Here is a 26,482-nt window from a genome sequence, read left to right as displayed (position 1 = left end):
GTATCATTGGTCTACCTGTCTATTTTGGTGCCAATACCATGCCATTTTTGTTACTATTGCTCTATAGTAGAGTTTAAGGTCTGGTATTATGATACCTCCTGCATCACTCTTCCTGCCCAGGATTGCTTTGACTATTCTGAGTCTTTTGTTCTTCCAGATGAATTTCATGATTGCTTTCTGTATTTTTATGAGGACTGTTATTGGGATTTTAATTGGAATTGCATTAAATCTATATAGTGCCTTTGGAAGTATGGCCATTTTGATAATATTAATTTTGCCTATCCAAGAACATGGGAGATCTTTCCATCTTGTAAGGTTTTTGCTTTTTTAGTGTTTTGTAGTTTTCATTGGAGAGGTCTTTCACCTCTTTTGTTAGATTGATTACCAAGTATTCAAGGCTATTATGAATGGAATAGTTTTCCTAATTTCTCTTTCAGAGAATTCATCACTTATGAATAGAAATGCATTAGACTTATGCATGTTGATTTTATATCCTGTTATTTTGCTGAATTTATTTATTAGTTCTAGAAGTTTTCTGGTGGGATCCTCTAAATATAGAACTATGTTATTGGCAAATAGTGATAGTTTGAGTTCTTTTCCTAATTTGTAACCCTTTAATTCTTTGGTCTAATTGCTCTGGCTAGTATTTCAAGCATGATGTTGAATAGAAGTGGTGAAAGAGGGCATCCCTGCCTTGTTCCAGTTTTTAGAGGGAATGCCTTCAGTTTTTCTGCATTAAGAATGATGTTGGCCGTGGGCTTAGCATAGTTAGTCTTTACAATGTTGAGTTATGTTCCTACTATCCCTGTTTTTTTCTAGTGTTTTGGGCATGAGGGAGTGTTATATTTTATCAAATGCTTTCCCTGCATCTATTGAAATAATCATATGATTCTTATCCTTAAGTCTATTGATGTGATGAATTACATTTATTGATTTCCAGATGTTGAACCAACTTTGCATCCCTGGGATGAACCCCACTTGATCGTGGTACACTATCTTCTTAACATGTTTCTATATGCGACTTGCCAGAATTTTGTTAAGGATTTTTTGTGTCTATGTTCATCAGAGATATTGGTCTAAAGTGTTTTTTCCTTAATGCGTCTTTGGTTTTGGTGTCAGAGTGATACTAGCTTCACAGAATAAGTTTGGAAGAGTTCCCTCCTTTTCTATTTCATGGAATACTTTGAGGAGTATTGGCATAAGTTCTTCTTTGAAGGATTTTAGAACTCAGCTGAGAATCCATCTGGTCCTGGGCTTTTCTTGGTTGGTAAGGCTTTTGATAACTTCTTCTATTCCATTGCTTGAAATTGATTTGTTTAAATTGTGTATGTCCTCCTGATTCAGTTTTGGAGGATTATATGTCTCTAGAAATTTGTCATGTCTTTGAGATTTTCTATTTTGTTGGATTTTGGAGTATAGATTTTCAAAGTAGCTTATAATTATTATGTATTTCAATGGTGTCTATCATGATATTTCCTTTTTCATCATGAATTTTAGTAATTTGAGTTTTTCCTCTTCACTTTGTTAGTGTGGCTAAGGGTTTATCTATTTTGTTTACTTTTTCAAAGAACCAATTTTTTGTTTTGTCAATTTTTTGAATTGTTTTTATTTTAACTTCATTGATTTCATCTCTGATTTAATTATTTCCTGTCTTCTACAACTTTTGGTGTTGTTCTGTTCTTCTTTTCCTAGGGCTTTGATATACATATATCATGTTAGGTCATTTAGTTGTTAACTTTTTATTCTTTTTTTGAACATGTTCCATGCAATGAATTTTCCTCTTAATACTGCTTTCATAGTGTCCCAGAGATTTTGATATGTTGTATCATTGTTCTCAGTGACCTCTAATAATTTTTTTTTATCTCCTCCCTGATATTTTCTGTTATCCATGCTTCATTCAATAGCATATTATTTAGTCTCTAGGTGTTGGAGTAGTTTGTTTTTTATTTTATCATTGATTCTAATTTCATTCCATTATGATCTGATAGAATACAAGGTAGTGTCTCTTTCTTCCAGCAGCTTATACTCTTAATGGTACTTGTGATTAAAAACAAACCCTAACTTTGGTTTGTGAGGCCCAGAATCATCTGGCACCACCCACATCTCCTCACATCCTTCTTGTACTCCAGGCTTTAGTGAAGGTGGCCCTCTTAGTCCTTAGGGTCCTTCACCTTCCTTTGGCTAATGCCTTTTCATCTTTTAGATCTCTACTTAAATCTTTCTTCCTCAAAAAGGACTTGCCTGAAATTTCTAGTAGTCCCAAATCACTGCTGTAAACTTAACTATTAAATTACAGTGTAATTAGTAGCCTAATGTCTCTTTTTCCTATTAACATGTAAGTTGTATAAAGTCATGGAAACATCTTCTTGTCACTGTTTTTTGAAAACTGTTTTAACCATAAACAAGCACTTTGGTATTTGTTGAAAGAAACAGTGAGAAAACAGAGCTAGAGTTGAAGATAACTTCTTCATCTGAACATGTCTCCTTTGATTTTCCACCTTAGAGTAAAATTGTATCAGATGAAATATTGACTTGAACTCTTCCTTACTGATTGGTCTTCCAAATAGCCAGATTCCTGGGGTGGTAATTTACAAAGATGTCAGCAACTAATATTTCCTATGTAATGCCTCAGGTATTACTGTTATCTCCTGCAGAGACTAAAGAACATCAATTTTAAGAAGTTTGTGCCTTTAGCTATTTCTGCATGAAATACTCCTTTTTTGCATAGGAAAGCACAGACCTTAGCAATATCATTCACCTGCTTGTCAATTGCCTTGAATAAGAATGTTTTATCTACTTCACATAATACCTTCCTTACCTTTTTCAGCACTTAAAACATTAGCTTCTCAATTAAACCTTCCCTGGCTACTATGCCTAAAATTATAATTACTCTCCTTTCCCCACCCTGACATCTCCCTTGCCTTAGAATTCACGAGTAAACTTACTTTGCATTTTATTTACCTGGTTTGGTATATCCATCAACCAAAATGAAGAACCATGAGGAAAACTGTTTTATCACATTTATCCTCAGCACGACATCTAACAGATCTGATATTAGTTTAATGAATGAACGACCTGATAAACTACTGAGTTACAAAAAAACAAACAAAACCCCCAGATATTCAGCAACCAGAAGCAGAGTCTGTATGTTAGTTTCTTTAATATTCTGCTCCTGTTTGGGCACCCTCCAAAACTGATCAGATTAACTCCTAACTAGGTAGGAACTAAATGCTCCATGTTATAGCTTTGCTTTTAATGAGGCAAGAAGTATGACTCCAGCTCTACCACCTAGCGTGAGGCTTGACTTGTAGAAAGCACTCAAGGGTTCAGTGAGAGTGACTGAAAGAGTAAGTAGAACCACTTAGGTCACGGTCTAAGTAGTTGTAACAAAGAATATCACTGGGCAGTGGTGGGGGATGGTGGTGGTGGTAAATTCCCCCAGGGGCAACAAAACTCTGAAATCCTCATCCCTCGTCTTCCATGTCCACTTCGAGTGGTTCTTCTACTTCCCACAGTCATATTTGCATTCCAGCCATTGTAAAGGGGCAAGAAGCAAGAACATTCCTCTTCCAAGCACAAGTGGCACATATCATTTCTGCTTATACCCTATTGGCCAGAATTCAGTCACATCTCTTAAACTAGCTCAAAGCCCCAGTGACTGAAAAAATGTGTTTTCCAGATAAACATTTAATTTCAGGTGATCTGAAATTAAAGAAGGGGAGAATAGGGATCTGCAAAACTTCCAGCAGTTTATCACCCCCCAAAAAAGGAGCTTTTCATGTGAACATCATCTCTGCACTTGCTATTTATATAAGTCTCTGCTTGCATTCATCATCTTCACTTCCACTGACATCACTAAACTTGGCCTAAACAACTCTAGGTTAATGAAAACCACAGTTCACAGAAGTTGATGTAAAAAGAAAAGGCATTTAGGGAATGTTTACCACTAATTATGCTTTGAACTAATATTGACAAAACTATAGACTGGGAAAAATCTGTCAAAACCCTCAAGACCCCTGTGCTTTTCTTCTTCCTAAATTTCTTCCCCCTATCGTCCACACACTCTTTGGCAAAATTAACCTTTTATTCTCAAGTGCAAAATGTGAGTCATGTATCGGTTCTGTGGTAAGTTCTCTCAAAGGCATTCCCTGTAGTGGCCCACCTGAGTGCAACAGGCCTGTCCCTCACATACAACAGTCAGGGAGACATGTTATGGGACCTAAGCCAGGACACAAATATCGAACTACAAGGTCGGTTCTTAACACCCCACCTCTGTTAGTTCTGAAATACCGTGCACCTTTTTTGGTTATTTTCTATTGTCAACTACATCAAGGAAACTGTCCTTTTTCCTTTCTCTGGAAAAATAGTAAATGTCAATAGGTTAAAGCTCCCACTTGACTGGCAATTTTGTAAGTTATCTGAGCAAAAAATTTCAGGAACCTGATTACTTTGGGATAAAGACACAGAAGTTCAAAGAATTTGAGTGCTATAATTTCTTGAATTTCCAGTTTTCTCATGAGAACTAATAAAATATTGAGCTAGAATCAATTCAATAGTTATCATACTAAATTTAAAAGGTGAATTCTAATATTAAAAAGGAAAACTCACTGTGATCAACAAGTCCTGGTGTGACTTGCTATGTATCAGGAACTACTCTAGCAAAGGGACACATGCCTGTCCTTAGATCTTATGTTCCCATAAGGTGACAGCAAAAAGGGTATATACGTGTGGAATTATGAGAAATGTTATGCAGAATGAAGTTTTCTTGAGTATACATGTGGAAAAAGACTTGGAAACCAAGCCAATTTCTCTGAGACCTCTTTCCAAATAAGGAGCTAGAACCCCACCCCTATATATTTGTCAAAGAAAGTTAAAAAATAAAAAAAAATGTAAACAGACTACCAGAACTGGTTGAAAAGGTATGTCCCTGGCCAGGCACACACCTGTAATTCCAATGACTCAGGAGGCTGAGGCTAGAGGACTGCAAGTTCAAGGCCAGCCTTGGCTATTTAGTAAGATTCTCAGATACTTAGTGAGACCCTACCTCAAAATAAAAAGGGCTGGGGATGTAGCTCAGTGATAAAATGCCCTTAAATTAAATCCCCAGTACTCAAAAACAAAACAAAACAAAAAAAGTATATACACAAATGTCTAGTGGTTAGCTAATGGTTTGGGAGGGTTTTAGTTTATGCTTTTCTGAATTGTAAAAATTCTCAGCATTTACCTCGGATGAAAGTATTTTAAAAAATGAGATAATGGTTGAGATTTATTGGATGAGGAAGGGATAAGAGATTAAGGAAGTATAAGGAGCTTTTCAAAATCCATCTCCAAACATGAATAAACTGCCTCCCTAGGAATTACATTCACATATCTTGGTACAATATGGATCCTCAGAGTTAGTTACCAGATTAAAATCCCCCCTCTCCCACCACCCATCCGATATACCCTAGGATGAAGATGGTTAAGCACGCTGGCCAAAAATTCTTCTTTAAACTTTCCCAATAGCCCCACTACCCTAACCTTCAAAATATAGCAATGAAAATGATTGAGGCTGAAAAAAGATTTTTTTTGAAAAGTTTATTAAATAATTATAAATCTGACAACAAAAATCACAGTAATATTTTAGTGTTAAATGTGGGGGAGGCGGCTTTTAGAAAATGCTTCTCCTTTTAACCATGTATATACTATAACAGACATCTAAATAATTACTTTCGTATAAGCATTGTCCAGTCTGACAGGCTTCTTATAAAGTGCTTATAAAATATGAACTGCACTAAAACTGCATTCTGGATTCTAATATGAAATAGTACTTGTCATTGAGTCTCACTACCTCATCATCTGACTGGGTGACAGCAATTTGAAAACTATCTTAAATCTGAAATCTTTTGCCAGGAAAAGTATTCTTTTTGTTGTTGTTGTTGTTGTTGCTTTTTAGGGAATGTCTCTAAAATAGCCAATAAAATTGCTACAAAGTACCTCACTTTCAAAGAAAATGACAGAAGAATGAACTGTTTTGCAGTAACTGATTCTTTTAAGGAAATCTTTCTCTAAAGAAAAGAATAAGAGCTTTCATATTTATTTTTTTAAGTCAAAATATTTAGTTTAGCTTTCTCTACTTCTAGCCAAGGTGCATACCACCTCCTGCCCACTGCCACTTGGCATGGTATAAAATATTTTCTATCACTAGCAAACAAATAATTCAGCAGGTTGTATCAACTGATCTCATCCCTCTTCTGTAACTCAATTCAATGAAACATAAATCAGAAAAAATTCCCTAAAAGAAAAAAAAGACACATTAAGCAGATTTTGAGGTTTATTAAAATAAAGAATTAGCAAACAATATGCAAAACAAATTTAAGAGTTATGGCTTTGAAAAGCACAACATAGTAAAACCTAATACATATTTATAAGTATCAAAAAGATAACAGAATTGAAGCATCATGCTACAAGTTCATTTTCTACAACATGAACAGATTCAGAACAAGAACAAATAAGAAGCAGTCCTACAGTGCAGCCATTGGTTTGGTCTTTATCATCTACATATGAAATATCCTTTAAAGAAGGTGTAGTCAGGTACACAAATTCAGTTTCAATGATTAATCCTAACCAATTTAAATAAGTGAATTTCAAATTTCAACTTTAAACAACCAAGCTAAAAAGAATATCTCTAGCCCAACCATCATCCTCAAGAGTCCCTCTAGTTAATATACTGTATGAGTAAAATCAAAGAAACATCATTTCCAACAGTATTAGAAGGGAAAATCTGATCCTATGAGATATCTTCTTTTACAAAACACTTGGAATTCTTTGGCCTAACTGGAGTTTTCTCACAGCTAACACCAGTTAGCTTTAAGAAAGGCACTATCTACTACTGGCCAGGCAGGGATTTAGTTATACAAAATTCTGAACTTTTTAAAAACACAGCCACTTCAAATAAACCCTTAAAGGATAATGGTTTATGATGATTTTAGGAATTTTAAGAACTGAGCTATGGACAAGAACCATAAAAACACTTTTTACTCTGCCATGATCAAGGAATTCTGCTCTTTTCAACAAAATAACTCATTACTTATTTTACAGCAAATGCTACCAGTAATATTACAGCACACATTCTTTAAAAATAACAAAAATAGAAGTCAATATATGAAATCTCATTCACTGGTTTTGATATACCGTCTAATTTTAGAGCGTCACTTCAATTACAATGCAGTTGTATTTTACTTTGGAGATGAGTTTCATCTTTCTTTTTTCCCTGCCCGGCTCACCCCTGCCTACCCATGGGTGGATCTAACCCAGGGTCTCCCGCATACTAGGCAAATGTTCTACCACTGACTACATCCACAATCAGGAAGGCAAATTTCTTTTAAGAATAATCCAGTTTAACAAAGGCTTGATAATACTGTTACCTCCTGTAATCAGGACACATTAAACTGCAATCCAGTGAATTCCAAATAACTGTCCAAGTTTCTGTCCAGCAAGTAGGATTCTTTGCTTATGTGGGGCAGTGGGGGAGGGAAGCCGTGAAAGTACATTCTTCTCTTACAACAAGAAAAACTTCCAAGAATCTCACCTCTATCAATGAAGAAAATAATGCTGCTCTGGGGAGAACAGGCATCAAAAGGAAGATTATGCTCCAAAAAGTTGCCCTAGTTAATATCTGAGAAAATCAATAAACCACCATTTAGGAAAACTCCCTCCCATAAAACCACCAAACACTCCTAAAACCACCACACTACCTATCACCTTAAAAGATACTGGCTTATCTTGCTGATGGAAAAAATCAGAATGAACACTTATATTCAGACTCCAGAGATTAAGAGATGATGCTTTGAGTTCTTAAAAGTTAATAGGTCCAAAATGCAACTCATGACTGAATTCAAAGATGACAGTGACCCAAAGTACCATTAAGTAAATAACTAGAAAAGCATTTAAAAAAGGGACCTAGACAGGAATATGAGATGCTCTCTATAACAGAAATATAGCACTTTAATAAATACCATCAAATGTTTCAGAGCTTCTCTGCTATCAGTAGGATTTCATTTTTTGTATAAACTTTTTCCTCCAAAATGGTACTATTACAGGGGAAGGAACTGTTTCTCAGAGGTACCCTCAGGTAATAACAGGGAAGGTTTTATAAGGGGAACCCTAGTTCTTATCTTAACCATAAACTTCAGATTTGATTACTTAGTAATTGTTTTACATCCCTAAAGGATGTCTTATTCTTAACGGTTATAAAAAGCATACAAAAGCACATATTCTATCTATATTTCTTTGTGTGGCTTGTTCAACTGACTCTTATTCTGGGTTTCGCCTCAGATTCAACTGCTATAGTTTTCTTACACAGCAACCACGAAATGTAAAAGATTTGTATTCTAATGAATATAAATCTGACATTTTTTTCTTTTCTGGTGATGCTGCAGGGATTGAACTCAGGGTCTAAAGCATGCTAAGAAAGCTCTCTGTCATTGAGCTAAGCTCCCAGTCCCTAAATCTGACATTTCTGATACCTTCCTTAAATTTTCTCTAGAGAAGTGTTAAATTCAGTAGATCAGTAATATGCCTACTAATTTATATTCCATATATACTAGCCAGAAAATCATTAAGATATTAGATGCAATTAAGATCTTGTTACTTTATTACTGAGATTAATTTGATTCTCTTCTGCTTTTTGCATTTACCAAACTGGCTGTGATTTCACTATTCCAAGATTCTGTCTTTTAACTTGCATGTATTAATATATTTTATATAAAATGATTATTCTAGTGATGCTGATATTCTTATAAATTTGACTATAAACTAGTCTACACATTAAATAAAATATTAACACTATACTTTTCTGAAATGGTTTCTTTTAGAGGTACTTTCTTATTATTAGCCAGAATTTCACTTTGCTTTTTCTGTTTTAATATAACAATTTTTATCTCATATATGTATATAATATGTATATGTACATATACATACATCCTTAGGGTTTACAAGAGTAGCCGGACTTAAAAAATTTTCATTTAAAGGCCACAGGTGGAAAGTTGACAATCTTGAGAAATAGAACAGATTTCTACTTCATGAAATTAACAGTTAATAGCTTCAGTATTATCTGTCATTCATAAGATAATACTTCTTAGAGAAAACAAAAAGTCAATCACATAAAATCCTGCTAATTCTAAAGGCTGGAAAAGGATGACTGCAAACAAAACAATTTTTAACTTGCAGCTAAAAACATCTACGAAACAATTTGCTAGCTTCCACTAGTTTATGAGAGACCACTGAAGTTTGATTATACTCATCTGTCATTCTACTTGAGTGAATTCTTTTCTATAAATTTGTGCCATGAGCCTGCTAAGTAAAAGAATGATAAAAATACCTAAGTTCTATCACTAAGCAAATAATTCTCGTTTGTGTGCCTGATACAACTCTGGAAGTCTGAGAATACATGTTATGAAATACTTATGTTTAAGGCTCAGGTGACTGTCTAAAATTATTCTTTTTACCCAACAAAGAATTCTGAGCTGAAACACAAATGACACTTCAGCTGAAGGCACTGAAATCATCCAATGGCTGCACTTTGAAAAAGCAATAAATACTGACACAGAAAGCAAAAGGAATTGCAAAATCCTTTTCTTAAAAAAAAAAAAAAAAAAAAAAAAAAAGTTTTTTTGTTTTGTTTTTTTCCCTCATAAAAGCACAAAGGGCAAAGCAGAAAGTCAAACCAAAAATAACATTTTTAACAGAAAAATGACATGGCTCCATATACTTACAAAAGGCACTAGAAAACAAAGCTTCTCATTTGATTAGGTACATTAGGTCATTTTTCTTTTCAAAATAATTTCTTCTTTCTTGCGCCATAACTAAACGTCCATCTGACTGCTCCTTAGAAAAAGTGGTTAACAGTACTCTACTCAAAGCCAAAGCATGACTGGTTAAATGCAGATTTTAGAGTTTTCACCTTTCTTTTAGAAGACTGTGTTCTGGGAGATTAGCATTCACATAGATACAAAAAAATCAGAAAAAGCATTGATGATAAGTGAGAGAACAGACTTTGATATGTGAATGTTTTGAAATCAGCTTTCCCAATACCTACTGCTGATTCATTTAATATCAGACCAGCAGTCTCCTGCTTGAGGCCCAATCAAAGAGCCTCCTCTGGCTACAGTGCATAAGTCCTTGTATGGAGAGACTGATACAATGGCATTAAGTACACGATTTTCCAACATTAATAACACCCATAAAACTGTAGACATTAAAAAGGCACCTTAGCTGGAGCTATAGAAGAACAATCTTATAACCTAGATTGAAAATAAAATACTAGAAAAAGGCATAACTTCCTAAAATGTAAACTATAAATTGTAGTTTGTTAATACAAAAGGGGTACCAAGGAATCAAGGATAAGCATCTAAGTCCAAGTTACTTGAGTGTGTTATACCAAAGGTTACACTAAAAATTATCACCCATAAAAGTGCAAAATAAAAGATTAATGCATGTCAAAATTACAGTCCTTGCAACATTGGCCAAAAGCAGCAAACATAGCTGAACAAGGCCATGCATGCACTGTCACTAGCTATAAAGTAATATTTATGACAGATTTTGAGTAAATGACATACACTAGAGATCAATTACTTGGCAATTTTTTTTTTTAAAGGAAATGTTTTTAAAAAAGATATATAGCATGAAGTCACATTACACTGACAAACATTTAGCTATATGTAAATTTTATGTCATCTAGAAAACTCACTTCGCTTTTACTGAACACTACCTGTTAGAGCAGTGTATAGTGTTCCTTCAAATAAAAGATTATTTTAGAGTTTCTTTTAAGCCCCTACCATAGGCTTTTGCAAAACTATGTGTTATGCTTTTTTAAAGTTGCTGGGACAAAGAAATTGTTAGAAATATAGCTTCTGGAAAAATTAACAGAAGGAAGACCATTTTCCCCTATTTTTACCCTCTTAAACTATAATTTTTCATCATGTGATGCATACTTTAAAAAAATTAACGAATAAAAAACCTGTTGGGATGATAAGCTAAAGACGTTCCAGTTTAAAATCAAAACCAAACTTCTGAACAGGGGCATAATACTTAATCTACATCTTTTACAATACTTTTGAGAGTTAATCACATGAACATGAATACAAACAAATGCAGATTCATCACAAAATACAAATGTGTTGGTCACAATTATGTAGAAAAAAAACGAGCTATAAAATCTGTTTTTCCATGTCAGCTCACAGTATTTGTACTGGAAGTTTCTCTAAAATTAAAACAAGTCCACTAATAGTAATAACAATTGAAAAGAATACTTCTGCACTATGAAACAGAAGATATGGGATTTAAAGGAGATCCCATCTGAGTAAGGACTTTATCCAGCCACTGAAGAGGCCCATGAAGATGAATCTCAATCCAACATGGGGTGCTGGTAACATCTTGTCGGTGATATTCTGCTCCCCAGCCCTATAAAAATGAACAGATATCATAGTTAAACCCTCTTTAAATTGTCAATCAGTCTAAACCAATTATAATAATAAGATAGTTGAACAGTAAAGATATGTAGAATGTACTTTTAAATATCACAAAACCACTCGTGGTGTTCACCACGGAATTATAAGAAAAGAACTGCAATATTCAAAGATAGATGAATTTTTAAATAAAATACACTTCTTCTAAAAGAAACCTATGGCACCAGACGTTTCATCATTTTTAATTTTAGAAAGGTTATACAGTATAACATCCTATAATTAAATAATTAATATTTCTGCTGTGAGGTACATTCTCACTTATTAAATAAAACCCATAAATAGCCTCACCTAACTTCGTGTCAGATTATATGACCAAAAAACTTTGTTTTCAAGTTTTGTTTTTGGTACTGGGGATGAACCCAGAGTGCTCCATCACTAAGCTATATCCTCAGTCCTCCTTATTTGTTGAGACAAGGCCTCACTAAGTTGCTGAGGCTAGCCTGGAACTTTCAATCCTCAGTCACTGGTATTACATGCGTGTTCCACTGTGTCTGGCTTGTTTTGATGTTTGTTTGTTTGTTTGTTTGTTTGTTTCCAGTCAGATAAAGCACTGTAGATACTGATAAAAACATTTATAAATAATTCAATGTAGTGATTACATAGCCATTATCCTTAAAGTTGGTAAATTAATGAGATGAAATGAATCGAAATGCTAGCTTAAAACTACAAATAAAAACAGAAAAAGGAAATTTTTCACTTTTTTCCCCCTGGGTTTATTAAGTTCTCTGTGTTGGTGCTATTATAGTCCTGGTCCAGGAAAACTGTGGAGGAAAAGAGGAAAAAGAATGGAAAAAATGAGGGAGTGCCGATTAACTAAATATGCTAAAGTCTCATTAAAGGGAGAGGAAAGAACTTTAGGGTGATTGATAACTCAGTGTACACATCTGATCTGCAGTAAAACATCAAGAAAACACTGGATGGATGGAAGAAAGAGAGGGAGGGAGAGAAGGAGGGAGGAAAAGGAGAGAGAAAGAAAACACTGGATAGGGACTGAATGCCAAAAAGAAAAAATCCACACAAAGCATGTGACAGTTGTTGTTCTTGGGCTAATTCCTTAAGGACTATGTGAATATAGTGTAGGTTGATTAAACACATCACAAATTCTTTTCAAATTTTGTTCAAGAACCATAATCTTCGAAATATTCAATAAAATCAGGCCAAGAGGGTAAATGATAAACTTGAACTTTGCAAACTCTTAATAACACAGCTCAGAACCAAGTAAAATAATTTTAGTCCTCTTTAAATAATTGTTAAGTAACCCTAATGGAATCTAATAACAATCAAAACTACTGACACTGAGGGACTCAATAAGCAATTTTATTATTAAATGTTTCCAATAATTTAAACTTTTAACTGACATTCTTTGTAAGCTCAACTCCTATTCAATATCAAAATCAACATCAATCATGCATTTTATAATATCTGGATTATAAGGTATCTTAGACTTACCATATATTTACAATCAAATTCAAGAATTCCATCTAAAAACCTAGCAAATCCGGTCAAAAGTAATGCTTATCTTTCACTTAACAATTTTTTCTATAATAACCTATAGACATACATATTTACAGTAACTCATATTATATTACAAATCACACACTCACCTTAACAAAACTCATTCGAATGGTGCACATTTTGGTGAGCTCATACACTGCCTCAAACCCATGGTTGACAGACTGAGCCAGAAGCTGAGCAAACTCCTGATTATTAAAAATTTTGAGGCTGCAGCTGCTGGGAATCTTACAGACAGTGGTAGGATGAAAGCCATGATGAAAGTTGCAGTTCCTACTCTGGACAAATATGCTGCTGTCACTGAGACACTCCGCATACACCTCCCCACCAACATAGTACAGATGAACACCTTAAAAAGATGAGTACCATGAGTCAGTTTAACAAAGCAAAAGAGATTGTATGGTACAATCAAAATACTCAGATATTCATAGCAAACCCCCAACTGTCTTTAGATAGAAGCTACCACTAGATGGCCTTCTGCTGCTAAAGATAACGAAGAGGTTAATGTCTGCCTAAATCTAAAATGTTCTTCAAAAAAATAAATCAAGCCTCAAGCTGACCACTGATTAGGTTATTTGCTTTTAAGTTGTTTTCCTTCTCCAACAATCACCTATTATCTCTATGAGAGAAAGAGATGGCTAAGAAAATAAAATTGCCTTTTCATAAATCCTTTAAATAAACAGTCATTTGGTAGTTTTGTACTTTCTTTTTGTTAATAAAGAAGACAACAGTATTAAACAAAAATACAAACAAAACCCCCAAAAGTGCCTATGCACTTTCAGGTCACAACAAGAATTGTAGACATTTTACTTTCCTTCAAAATTTTTTTTCAATATTTAAGATATATGTGTATGTGTGTATGTGTGTGTATAAAAATAATGCATGAAAAGTTTCAATACAAAAATTTAAATTATATAACTAAAGGTGAAGTCATCTGGTATTTTCCCAACGTATTTTTCTATCACCTCAAATTTCTCTTCATCAAAGGTAGAAACTGATATCAAAGTGGTGTATATCTTTTCAAACCTTTTTAAATGTATTTAATTTTATGTAAATGTTCTTATGGAGCATTTTTTGTGTGTTGGGGGGGGGGGTGTTGGGTCCTCTGCTTTGTTTCTTAATGTGAATGGTACCACATTCTATTAAATCAAAAACTTGTTCTTAAACCTTAAGCAATCTTGAGGATTCTAGTATGCTCTAAAATATAAATTTGCCAATGTACATATCTTCTAAATGCTGCTATAATTCTAGAATGAATTTACCATCTACTAATGGACAACTTTTCACTTTTCAACTGTGTTTTTTAGCATCATCCCTGTATATCCATATCTCTGCACATAGGTAAGTCATAAAATTCTACCAGGTTATAATAATAAAAACTTAGTTTTGCTTCTGAGTAAATAAAAATGACCTATGAACCAAAGGCTCCAGAATAGCATGCTGGGGAAAAAAGACAAATAATTCCAGAAATTCAAAATTTCCCAAATAGATTTCACTTAAAATTATTTTTACTGAGGGTAGGGGGGAAATCAATGCATACAAGGAAGACATTTCACCCCTATTTAAAAAAAAAAAAAAAAAATCATGGCGAGTAGGCCATGAATTCAAAAGAGAATGGGAACTTTGTTTTCAACCTATTTTCTAACATACTATTTGAAAAAAATGCCATCACAATTATATTTATTTTCCTTTTGTTACTACTTGGAGTAAGGCCCTCTCAAGTTAAAGAAAAAAGCAGCAAGAGGTGAAAACAAAACTTCTCAAGAAGTATACAATATATTCTACCTGGGATGGGTTTCCTTCCTGATTACTTGATGCATGCATGAGACTTTGGCATTTCATTGCAGTGTGATAAATGATTTGTTGTGGCAACTATATTTCAAGATGAATTACACATAAAAACCTTGTTTCCTAAATTTAAAAGAGGAGGGGTGATGGTAAAACCAACAAAGAATTTTGTCATTCACACTGGATTCTCCACCTCTAACTTCACTCTCGAAACATGGTAATTTTTATAAGTTATTTTAATTGAAAATGCTTCACAAATACCATAATTATGGAATCCTCATTGTTTACTAGCAGTCGTATGTTCCACAAATATATATGTTGTATATTTCATGAGCCAATCAGTCCTAGCTATTGTTATGACCATGACAAATTTCTGTGCAGTTTATATTCCAGTCAGGGTAACACTCAAAAAACAAAGAAATAATAAGATTTCAGATCTTTAATACCAAGCAGAAAAATTAAGCAGGATAAAGAATTGGGAATTCATTATGTCTTTATTTAATACATTTTTTAATATGAAACCTGAGGCAAAGGTCTTGCGCCTTAAGATTCTTTGTAAGTTTACGGCACCTTACACAAAGTGTGGCACATAGCCAGTACAACAAAGGGCTGAATTCAACTGCATGTAGGATTACCTTTTCCAATATGTCGCCTTGTGTTTTCAATTGTTGAATTACGATTAACATTTGACAACAACCCCAAGCAGAATCTACTTTTGTTATTTGAAGGGTCTGTGAATCCATCTACTAACACACTAGTAGAAGATGCATGAAAAGCTTCCCCAACACGGTTGTTTAATTCATAGTAAACAATTGAACACCAATGTTTAGGCTCTTCATAGGCAACAGGTTGAACATCTGTGAACAAACCAGACGGAAAAGAAATTTAATAAATGATTATTCAAAACTCCAGATTCATTATGTGCTTAACCTTCAACCCAACCCAAAGCACTACATGAAAAAGAAAAGATATTTTACTTAAGTATCACTGTCCTTCCTGGGTTTGTATCTATATCCCAAAATACTAGAAATAGACTTAAATATGACAAAGCAATTTTAGGAAAATAAAGATAGACAACTATCTTAATCTGCTCAGGCTCCCTTAACAAAACATCATTGTCTGAGTGGATTTTTTTTCCCCCCTCTCACACATCTGGAGGTTGGGAAATACATCAAGATATCAGCTCATTTGATATCTAGTGAGGGTTCCCTTTCTATTCTGTAGATAGTTGCCCTCTGCCTGTGTGTTCATATGACCTATCCTCTGTGCGTGCTCATAAAGATCCATTTCTGTTTCTTTTCTTATAAGGGCAACAAATTCCATCCTGAGGATGCTCTCTCTCATGAACTCATCTAAACCTAAATTATCTCTCAAAGGCCCCATCTCCAAATACCATGACATTGGGGGTTAAGGCACAATTTGGTCTGTTAGAATGCAAAAATACATGCATTACCTCCCAAAGGACCCAAACTTCTAAACTTATTCCAGCAAAAACTATAAAGTCTAAAGTCTAGTCTTATCAAAATTAGAAAAAGGTGAGACAGGAGAGGAGACAAAATTCCAAGGCAGAATTCCTCACCAGCTGTAACATGTGAAATTACACCAAGTAATGTATCGTAGGGAGCTATACCCTCCAGTCTTCAGGTACCCTCATGGCTTCATTCAGCTTGCTGAAACCAGACTAGTGATCCTGACGATTTCTGAATCAGCTTCAGAGAAATTCTTCTTCTTTTTTTTTTTTTTTTTTTTTTTTAAGAATTATATAAGTTTACAGTCAAATAGCTTAACTGGCCTGCCACAGAATTTAAGGAGCCCAATAGCTTTACTAAATTCCAGTCCCATCTCTGTTTCCCTTCAGGTCAAACCATGTTCCTGCTGAGGTGGCTGTTGAGGTCCATGGTTCACACCCACACTAATCTCACTATCAAAGGGCAGGTAAGCAAAATTGAGTGTTCTCCTCCAAACACATGTTCTCATTTTTTGAAATATGGATAGATTGAGAATTTTCCAAATCTTTTAAGTTCTGATTCCTTGTTGCTTAACAATTCTTTATCAAATTCATTTCTTTCTTCTTGTACTGTGAGAAGCCAGGAGGAACTAGAATACTCCTTCAACACTTAGGATGCTAAATATCCAATTTCATAACTCAAAAGTTCTACCTTCTACCATACATGGGAACATTAACACCATTCAGTCAAATTCTTTGCCGCTTTATAAAAACAATGGCCTTTTCAGTTTTCCAATAATATATTCCTCTTTTAGTCCTATATCCTCACAGGAATCAGCCTGATGTAACATCTATATTTGTACTAACATTCTATACATAATTGACGTATTCCCTAAGAAAATGGAAGGTTACTTTAAAGTTTTCCTCTTTTACTTCTCGGCCCTCACCAGAATCACCTTTAATAGTTCCTTCGCAGCAGCATCAGATTGTTCTAGCATGTATCTCAAAACCTTTCCAGCCTCTACATTACCTAGTTCCAAAGCTACTTCCATATTTTTAGGTATTTGTTATAGCAGCACCCATTTCTAGGTACCAACTGCTCTATACCCAAGCAGTTGGTTCAGGCTGCTATACCCAAATACCACAAATGGAGTGGCTTAAACAATAGAAATTTATTTCTCACAGTTTTGGAGACTGGGAAGTCCAAGATCAAGGTGCCAGTAGATTCACTGTTTGGTGAGGGGCCCGCTTCCTGGCTTGTAGACAACCACCTTCTTGCTGTGTGCTCACATGGCCTTTCCTTGGTTTGTGTTCAAGGGTAGAGAAAGATATAGACAGAAAGGGATCTATCTCTTCCTCTTAAAAGTTTACTAATACCACAATGAGGACCCCACCCTCATGATCTCAGTTAAATCTAATTACCTCCCAAAGACTCATTTCTAAATACCACCACATTGGGGGTAATGGGTTTCAATATATGAATTTTGGGAGGACACAATTCCGAACATAGTAGCAATATCACAAATTGTTTTTCTAGGAAAATCTACTTCAGACTTAAATTTGAGATGTAAATAATTTTTTTAACAACTGGAAAGGTTTAATTATATCAGTATCTGTAACACTATTCTAAACAAAAAATTGAACTCAAACTTTGCAAACTGGGAATAAAAGCATGAGTAGTCATCCTTGCCTTGTTACTGATCTTAGCAGAAAATCTTTTGGTTTTTCATCATTAAGTATGATGTAAGCTATGGGTTTTCTGTAGATGTTCTTTATTAAAACACAAATGTATAAAACACAAAACACTTAAATATGTAAAAGGGTGGTATGTTATTTCTAAACTTTGATACTATATGAAACTTAATGTCTCAAAACAAAGTGGCTTTAAAACCACAATGACACCATAAAAATAAACCATTTTTCATTTGTCAATTTAAAATGGAGACAATTAAAAAACCCATAATGAGGTCCACTTTATGCTCATTGGATGGCATTAAAAAAACAAAAACACAGAAAACAAGCATTGGCATGTATATGGAAAAATTGGAACCCTTATGCACAGCTGGTGGGAATATAAAAGGAAGTAGCTGCCATGCAAAACAGTTTGGATGTTTTGAAAATTTAAACATATAATTAGCATATGACACAACAATTCTATTCTCTATAATATTCAAGTGGATTATAAGCAGAGACTCAAACATAACAGCATGACTCACAACAGCCAAAAAAGTAGAAAAACCCCAACAACCATCAATAGATGAAAGGATAACAAAATGTGTATACGCATACAATGGAATTATAATTCGGTGTAAAGAAGAAATGAATTTCTTTTTTTTTTTTTTCAGTACTGGGGATTGAACCCAGGGGCACTCAACCACTGAGCCACATCCTCAGTCCTTTTTATATGTTATTTAGAGACACAGTTTTGCTTTGAACTTGAGATCCTCCTGCCTCACCCTCCCCAGCAGCTGGGATTACAGACAGGGGGCCACTGTACCTGGCAGGAATGAATTTTTAATGCATGCTATGACATGGATAAATCTTGAAAATGCTATACTAAGTGAAAGCTAGATATAAACTTCATAAATATATGATTCCACTTAGATATCTCAAATAGACAAATTCATAGACACAAAATGTAGAAGAATATTTATCAGGGGCCAGAGAAGAGAGAACAGGGAGTTTTATAATGGGTACAGAGTTCTGCTCAGCACAATGAGAAGGTTCTGGAAATACTGACAGTGGTGGTACAACATTGTGGATACACTTAACACCACTGAATTGTACACTGAACTGTACAAACCAGAGAGTCTCAAAACACATAAGGCAAATCTCAACAGAATTGAATGTAGAAATATACAATTCAACCGTAGTTGGGGACTTTAATCTCCCACTCTCAATAAATGATTTAATAATTAGAAAGAAAATAAACAAGGATACAGAAAACTTGAACCATACTATCAAATGACGTCACCTAATCAAAATTCAAAGATCCTATGACAGCCCACAATAGCAAAACTGAAAGGAGGATTTCGAAAAGATATCTGTAATAGCCAAAAATTAGAAGTAACCCAAGTGTTCATCAGTGGATGATTGGATAAACACGATGTGGTGTGCACATACAATGAAATATGATTCATTCATACCACAACATAGATGAAGCTAAGAATATGCTAAGTAAAATAAGTCAGTTATAAAAAGACAAAGAGAAATTAAAATGGTGGGGCTGGGTGACTGGGCACCTAAGTGAGGTCCTGGGTTCAAGGGAGGGAGGAAGAAAGGGAAGGATGAAGGAAGAAAATAGAATGACGGTTGCCAGGAACTGGGAAAGGAGTATATGGGAAGTTATTGCTTAATGTGTACAGAATTTTGGTTTCATAAGGTGAAAACAGTTACAGAAATGGAAAATGGACCACCGCACATTATGAATGTAATTAATGGCAACAAACTACACTTTCAAAATGGTTAAGATGATAAATTTTACATGTATTTTACTGCGATACAAAAAAACTGGGTGGAAAAATCCTATCAAGCATCAGTAATTAAGACAATGAGGTACAGATACATAATCAATGAACAAAACTGAGATCCCCTAAACAAACCCTTACATTTGTAAATTTTTATTATATTTTTATTATAAAGTGATTTCTAAAAATGCCAATGCAATGGAGAACAAAAAATACAGACATTTACCATATAGCACAAATTTAACTCAAAATGAATCAGAGACCTAAATATAAGCACTAAAACTACAGAACACATAGAAGAAAACTCCAAAGAATATTTTCACAACCTCAGATGCCATACCAAAAAGCATGATCCAGAAAAAAAATTGATAAACTGGACTTCATCAAAATTTAAAGCTACTGTGCTTCAAAAGACATTTTTAAGAAAATGAAAAGAAATCTATAAACGGACATAAAATATCTGTAAATCATTTTCTGATAAAGGACTCAAATCCAGAATATATAAAGAACTTGTATAACTCAATAAAAAGATACACGATCCAAAGCAATGGGCAAAAAAATTTAAAATAAATATTTCAAAGAAAAATTTTTAAAATGATCAACATCATTACTCATTAAGAGTATAAAAATTAAAACCACAATGAACACTTCATACTCACTGAAATGGTTATAATCAAAAAGACAGATGTAATAATAAGGGTTAACGAGTTATGAAAAAACTGAAACCCTCATGCACTGCTGGTGTCAAACGAAACAGCCACTTTGGAGAAGTTTGGCAGTTTTTCTTCAATAGTTAAACTTACTATATGACACAGCAATTCTACTTCTGGGTACATTTCCAAGAACATAAAAACCATGTCCACACAAAGACTTTTATACAAAAGTTCCTAAGAGTATTATTCACACTAAACAAAACAAAAACTAGAAATAATTCAAATGCCTACTGACTGGTAAATAGATAAAATATGGTATATCTATGCAAAAAAAAACACTGTTCAGCAATAAAAAGGAATAAACTATTATTGTTACAACATGAATGTATCTCAACCACACAATGTTAAGTGAAAGAAGCCAGATGAAAGACTACATATTACATGACTATATGAAATATTCAGAAAAGATAAATCTATACATACAGAAAACATACAGATTGAATGGTATGTAGAGCTGTTCATGGGAGTGAGGATCTATTCAAAGGGTTATGAAAATGTTCTCAAACTACATTATGATTCAAAATTTTATGTTTTCCAAAAATCACTCAATCATACACTTAAGGTGAATTTTATAGCACACAAAATATACTTCATTAAAGGTATTTTTTTTTAAAGTGGACAAGACTGGGAGTGTAGATCAGTGGTTGAGCACTTACTTAGCATGTGGTAGGCCCTGCACTGGACCCCTGATGCTACAAATGAATAAACAAAAATAAAATAAAAACAGTTACAATAAAATCAACATGGTGAATACTTCTCTTACCTCTGCTGGATATACTGGGCATAATTTGAGGAATCATGTTATTGCTTGTATCCATAGGCTGGGAATTATCTTGGCCCATCTGTTCATCAGGTGGCATATAGGCAGGAGGAGGTGTATCAGCTAAGAAGAAAATGAGACAAGTTAAAATCCCAAAGAATAGTTAAAATCTTCAACCTGCTTAAAGTTATTACTTTATAGCATTAAAAAATTCCAAGATTACCAGTAGGGTTCATTACTGAACATTAGACACACAAAAATGTAGACATTAGACAGCACACCTAATAGCAACTGAAAACCTATTACAAGCTCGTACATATATATATCAGAACCTGGTAATCCAAGATACTAAAATCAGTACTAAAATTCACTAAAATAGAATTAAAGGTCAAAAACTGCCTTTCTTTGCACTGAATCATATGCTCAGATATATATTTTAAGATAGAGTTAAAACCAGCACCAAATCAGCACTATTGACTGGTGACGAGATAAAATGTGGTACATCTATGCAAAGATAAAGTATGAAGATTTGTTTTTGAGCAAATTCCTAAAAGCAGGTTAAACAGTTGGTATTTAATTTCCCTACTAATTCCATATTTTAAACATATGGTATTTGACAAAATAAAATCCAAACTATTCTGAAAATCAAACAATTATCTAAGGAATATATAGTCAGAAGTAACTAGCTCTTGTGTAGAATAGCCCACCTGGAGGGCCAGCAGTAAGAATAACTGCTGATTCTCAGGGATTAGTATTACTACTTTTTTTCTACCTCTCAATAAAGCCTTACCTGGGAGTTGAAATGGACTTCCTGGTCCAGAACTTGCTGGGGAGTTGGGATATGTACTGCTAGCAGGGGAAGGGGGATAGGGGCTATTTGGAGATAAGGGAAAAGGAGTGTTGTTGGGCTGATGGAAAGAATCTGGAAACGTGGCATTCTGTGGCATATGTGGTTCATTGTGGCTCAGGTTCCTAAACTGAACCAGAAGGCTGTGTTGTGGATTGAATTCATTATGACGAGGCACTAACACAGGAGGTAAGACTGAAAGACAAAAAAGAAAAGTCTTCATTTAGAAATCACTAAAGCAAATGTTCCACCCACCCTTAAAGGGTTGGCAGAAAGGATTCACATAAGACTGTAAATCTATTAAAACAATTTACTTTTAGGAATGGCTATTTTGTAGAAACCTGAAACTATATTAACATAATAACTAAACCAAAAAAACTGCATTTAGCCTGTATATGGGACTCAGGAAGACAGAAAATCCAGAAAAGATACTACTCCTATTCTTTGATACGTAGACTTGTTTAAAACACACACACACACACACACACACACACACACACACACACACACACACAATACAGAAAATTTGAATGCAATAAGTTCAATAAAATTAGCATTCCCATATAGCAGGGAATCAAACAAAATACTATAGAAAAGACAACACCTGATCAGACCTTAAAAAATCAGGAGGATTTTACATGAGAGTGCTAGGGGAAGTAAATGGTAGAGGAGGAAGATGGGAAAAAAAAAACCAGTCACTTGGCCTAGGCACTGAACCCTGTGGGATGGAAGAATAGAGAGTGAAGTCGGGGCCAGTTATATAGATGCCTTGAAAACTTCCACATTTCCAATTCTGAATATTTTCATCATTCTTAGTTTGAAAGTTCTCACGTTTTGTATTCTTCAGAAAAATTTTCTTCACTAAAAATAGTAATATTCCCCAAATAGAGTCTTCTGTTCAAAATTAATCTTCTAAATGTGATCATAGTGAAAATATATAGAACAATGTCTAAACATTTAAACAGATTTTTTTTGAAAAGAAAACTTTAACCTTATTCAAATGTTCATTTTCTCTAAAGACTTAAGTGATCAAAACAACACTCAAATGCCTATTTACTTACTTTTCCTTATAGGGAACTGAAACCTGATTCTTCATAGTCTTAATATGACAATTCCCCTCTTTTAATAACTTTCCTATATCTGTTAATGTAATTTCATTTCAGAAAAATCTCACTATTGATATCATTCTGCACCAACAAAATCAATTTACTTTTTAGCTTCATACTTCCTCTCTCTGAAGTTGGAATGTATACAACAAATCAGACTCTTTAGTATTTGTACTATATTTTTCATTTTACTGAATCAACGCTGTAAATACATAGTTAACATTGACTACAACATTTTTTTTTCTATTGTTGTTCCCCTTACAGAACAATGGGGCAACTGTCATTGGAAAGCAGGGTATTAAATGACAGTAAGAAATTTTCTTTAGTTAGCTAGCAATTTGAAAAAGACTTAGTGAACTAAAGATTTTTGCTTTTTTTTTTTTTTTTTTTTTACTAAAGGCATAACTAAAACCACTGACTTCCCTCTTATTTGCATATTATTTGTATACATCAATTTTACTATTCCAATATAATACATGGAAAGTTTATAAAGATTACAACATAAACGTATAAAAATGACAAGATTATAAAAGCAGCAATTTCTAGCCCTCTCTCTTACTGTTTCCATAAATGACAAATTCAAATCTTCAGCCGTTTCTTCTAATATTTATTTTGTACATTGCTAAATAATATGCTTACATTGCATATTATTTATATATTACTGATTTGTCAAGACATTATTTGTAGACTTGCTCTTGTGGCAAATGAGGCAGCTTTCTTATTTCATTCCATTCCATTCCCATTTCCCTTCCCCACCACTATCATAGAAATTATGCTAAATCAACATCCAGTGTTTATACTTTGTATATATGTGTGTCTATATATATATATATATATATATATATAAAAAACACTGATGATTCAAGTGTATGTAATTTCGACTCAAAGTGCTTTTATTAAAGTTAACTACTACCTTGCTCCTTCACTTGCTTAATTTTAAGGGGGTACCACTAATTCCAGTGTTTCAAAAGATCTGCCAAATACCTATCAATATTTTCATATAGAACAAATTATCAAATAATTTATTAATTTCATGTTTTCCTCTGAATCTTTCCTCCTTTTTGCTCTAACCTAGACTAGTTGCTACACAAGACTTCTATAAAGATGAAGACCACAGACAGCCCTTCCCTTCTGTATGGCTGGATCTTGTTTCCTGGGCCTCATCCTATTAGCTTCCTAAGAAAGGATAAGAAATATTTTACATATGAAAAATATCTGGGGAAAAAAAAAGTTTTGTCTGTTTGCAGACAGAATTCTAGGTAACTCTATCCCTCTGAATTTTGAGGGCAATGTTTCATTTTCTTTAGAATTCCAAATTGCACTGAGATAGCCAATATTCTGATTTTCAATCCTTTGTATATGTCCTAAATTTTTCTCTCTGGAAGCTTTCAGAATCTTTTTTTTTAATCCATGCTCTCCTAAGATTTCATGTGTGAATCTTTTTCAATCCCTTGTAATGATTACATGGTCACTGAGTCACTACAATTGCTTGAGCAGTATTCCTCTGAAATTTTTTCTCTGCCATTTTCCCCATACTCTATTTTCAGACTATTATTCTAGAATTAATATTTAATTTGAAATCTGTTCTGGATCACAATGTTTTAATTTAAACATTTGTTCATGTAATCATCTAATCCTCATAAAATAATTCTGGGAGATGGGTAGTATTATTCCTATCTTATAGATAACTAAACTACTTCACAGAAAGTTTAAATTGCTTGAGTTCACATTGGTAATATGGAGTAAAACCAGGATTCAAATCCAGAAAGTCTAGCTCCAGAATCCATAATATCAGCTAGTAGGTAATATTGCCTATTAAACAGTGAACACCTAGACTAGTCCTCTATTTTTCTTATGTTCACTATCAACTCCCAACTATTTTCCACCATTTTTATCTTTGTGCAATATACTATATACCACTGTATTCAAGTCTAGGTTTCCTTATCTATAAATTTACACACTCGTTGGGGTATAAAATGTTAATACCCTTTTCTAATTCTATGAAGGAATAGCCTCAGAGGGTTTGAAAAGCACCTAGTCCATAAACACTACTACTACTACTTTATTAAAATAGTTCTATGAAGTGATCATCTTGTGTCATAACTGCTTGGAACTGGGTCAATCTGTCATATCCTCCCCAAGATGTTTGGATGGACTTGGGTCCAAATAAGGTTTTTGTAGGTTTTTTTTTTTGTTTGTTTGTTTGTTTTTTTGGTGATACTGGGGATTAAACCCAGGAGTATTCTGCCTCTGAACTACATCCCCAATCTTTTAAAAAAAAAATTTTTGAGACAGATCTCACAAATTCATCTGGGCTAGCCTCAAACTTGCAATCCTCCTGCCTCAGCCTCCTGAGTAGCCAGGATTACAGGCAAGTACTCCAAAAATGAGATTTCTTAACATTCCATCAAGCAAGTCAGGTGACCTCTAGTGTTCTTTAAAAGTATCAGAGGTATGTTTTTGTTCTTTCTGTAGAATGACCGTAGCTGAGAAAAAATGGATTCTTAAATAAACAAATTCTGGCAGCAGTCACATCCTGGATATGGAAGTAATACACAAAATTCTTAGACTTACTCTTAGCAAAATGCAGCTTGAGAGTTTTACAGACAACATTTCTCTACTAAATCCTCCAATCTTCCTTTCCTCATCAATTCCTTCAGGCTACAGCTCTCCTGGGACTGCATGAGAAATTAAAAATCACCTCGAATATCAAAGAGTAGTTCTAAAGCTCTCTAGCTGAAATTTCCCTGACAGGACGATCACTTGTTTCCACATTCAATGTATTTTCAGTCTTCTTACGACTCTGGGTTTGTTATCTGCAGTGTAGTGAACAGACTCGGAGAAGGCCATCATGATTCCTGCCTTTGAGTATTCACGTCCTTGGGTAATTCTTGAGCATGAGGATGACCTGTGATTTGCTTCTAACCAAAAGAATATGGTGAAATGACAGGAGATATGTGTGATTATATACATAAAAACAGAATGCCATTCTTGTAGGAAGAAGTTGCCATAAATGTTAACTACTTATGCAGAAGACCATGTGGTAGGCAACTGAAAGCAATCTCTTGATGATCAACAAGGGTCGCATAGCTTGCCAGGACTGCTGGATTCTGTTAACAATCACAGGGATCATGGAAGCAGAGCCTTCCCCACCTGAACTTTTGATAAGACCCTGGCTGTGATCAACACTTTTATTAGAGGCATACAAAACCTCAGCTAAACTGTGACTGGATGCCCCATCCACAGAAACTGTGAGGTAATAAATTTGTGTTAAGCTACCACATATGTGGTAATTTGTTGTATAGCACTTGATAACTACTGCACTCAGCTAGGAT

At 34.2% G+C, this 26,482-nt stretch overlaps 1 protein-coding gene and 1 long non-coding RNA gene across 8 annotated transcripts in view; one reads left to right on the top strand and one right to left on the bottom strand.

The window, feature by feature from the left end:
- The first annotated feature begins 5,510 nt into the window (after positions 1–5,510).
- Positions 5,511–9,668, top strand: LOC306664205. The gene is made up of 2 exons (XR_013764674.1): positions 5,511–8,367; positions 8,421–9,668. It is a non-coding gene; the product is annotated as an uncharacterized lncRNA (long non-coding RNA).
- Positions 9,669–11,096: 1,428 nt separating this feature from the next.
- The window catches only part of SMAD5 (SMAD family member 5), a 38,797-nt gene continuing 23,411 nt past the window's right edge, over positions 11,097–26,482 (bottom strand). For all 7 annotated transcript variants that reach the window (XM_079145017.1, XM_079145016.1, XM_079145015.1 and 4 more), the window contains 5 exons: positions 21,985–22,236; positions 21,198–21,317; positions 15,443–15,664; positions 13,112–13,368; positions 11,097–11,442 (listed from right to left, as the gene is read on the bottom strand). In XM_079145017.1, coding sequence (XP_079001143.1) covers positions 11,299–11,442; positions 13,112–13,368; positions 15,443–15,664; positions 21,198–21,317; positions 21,985–22,236 — 995 coding nt within the window. In that variant the 3' untranslated portion in view covers positions 11,097–11,298. The remainder of the gene's footprint in view (positions 11,443–13,111; positions 13,369–15,442; positions 15,665–21,197; positions 21,318–21,984; positions 22,237–26,482) is intronic.

This window comes from Sciurus vulgaris, assembly GCF_902686455.1.
Source record: "Sciurus vulgaris genome assembly, chromosome: 6".
NCBI classification, from domain to species: domain Eukaryota; kingdom Metazoa; phylum Chordata; class Mammalia; order Rodentia; family Sciuridae; genus Sciurus; species Sciurus vulgaris.
This window is presented reverse-complemented; position numbering and strand designations above follow the sequence as displayed.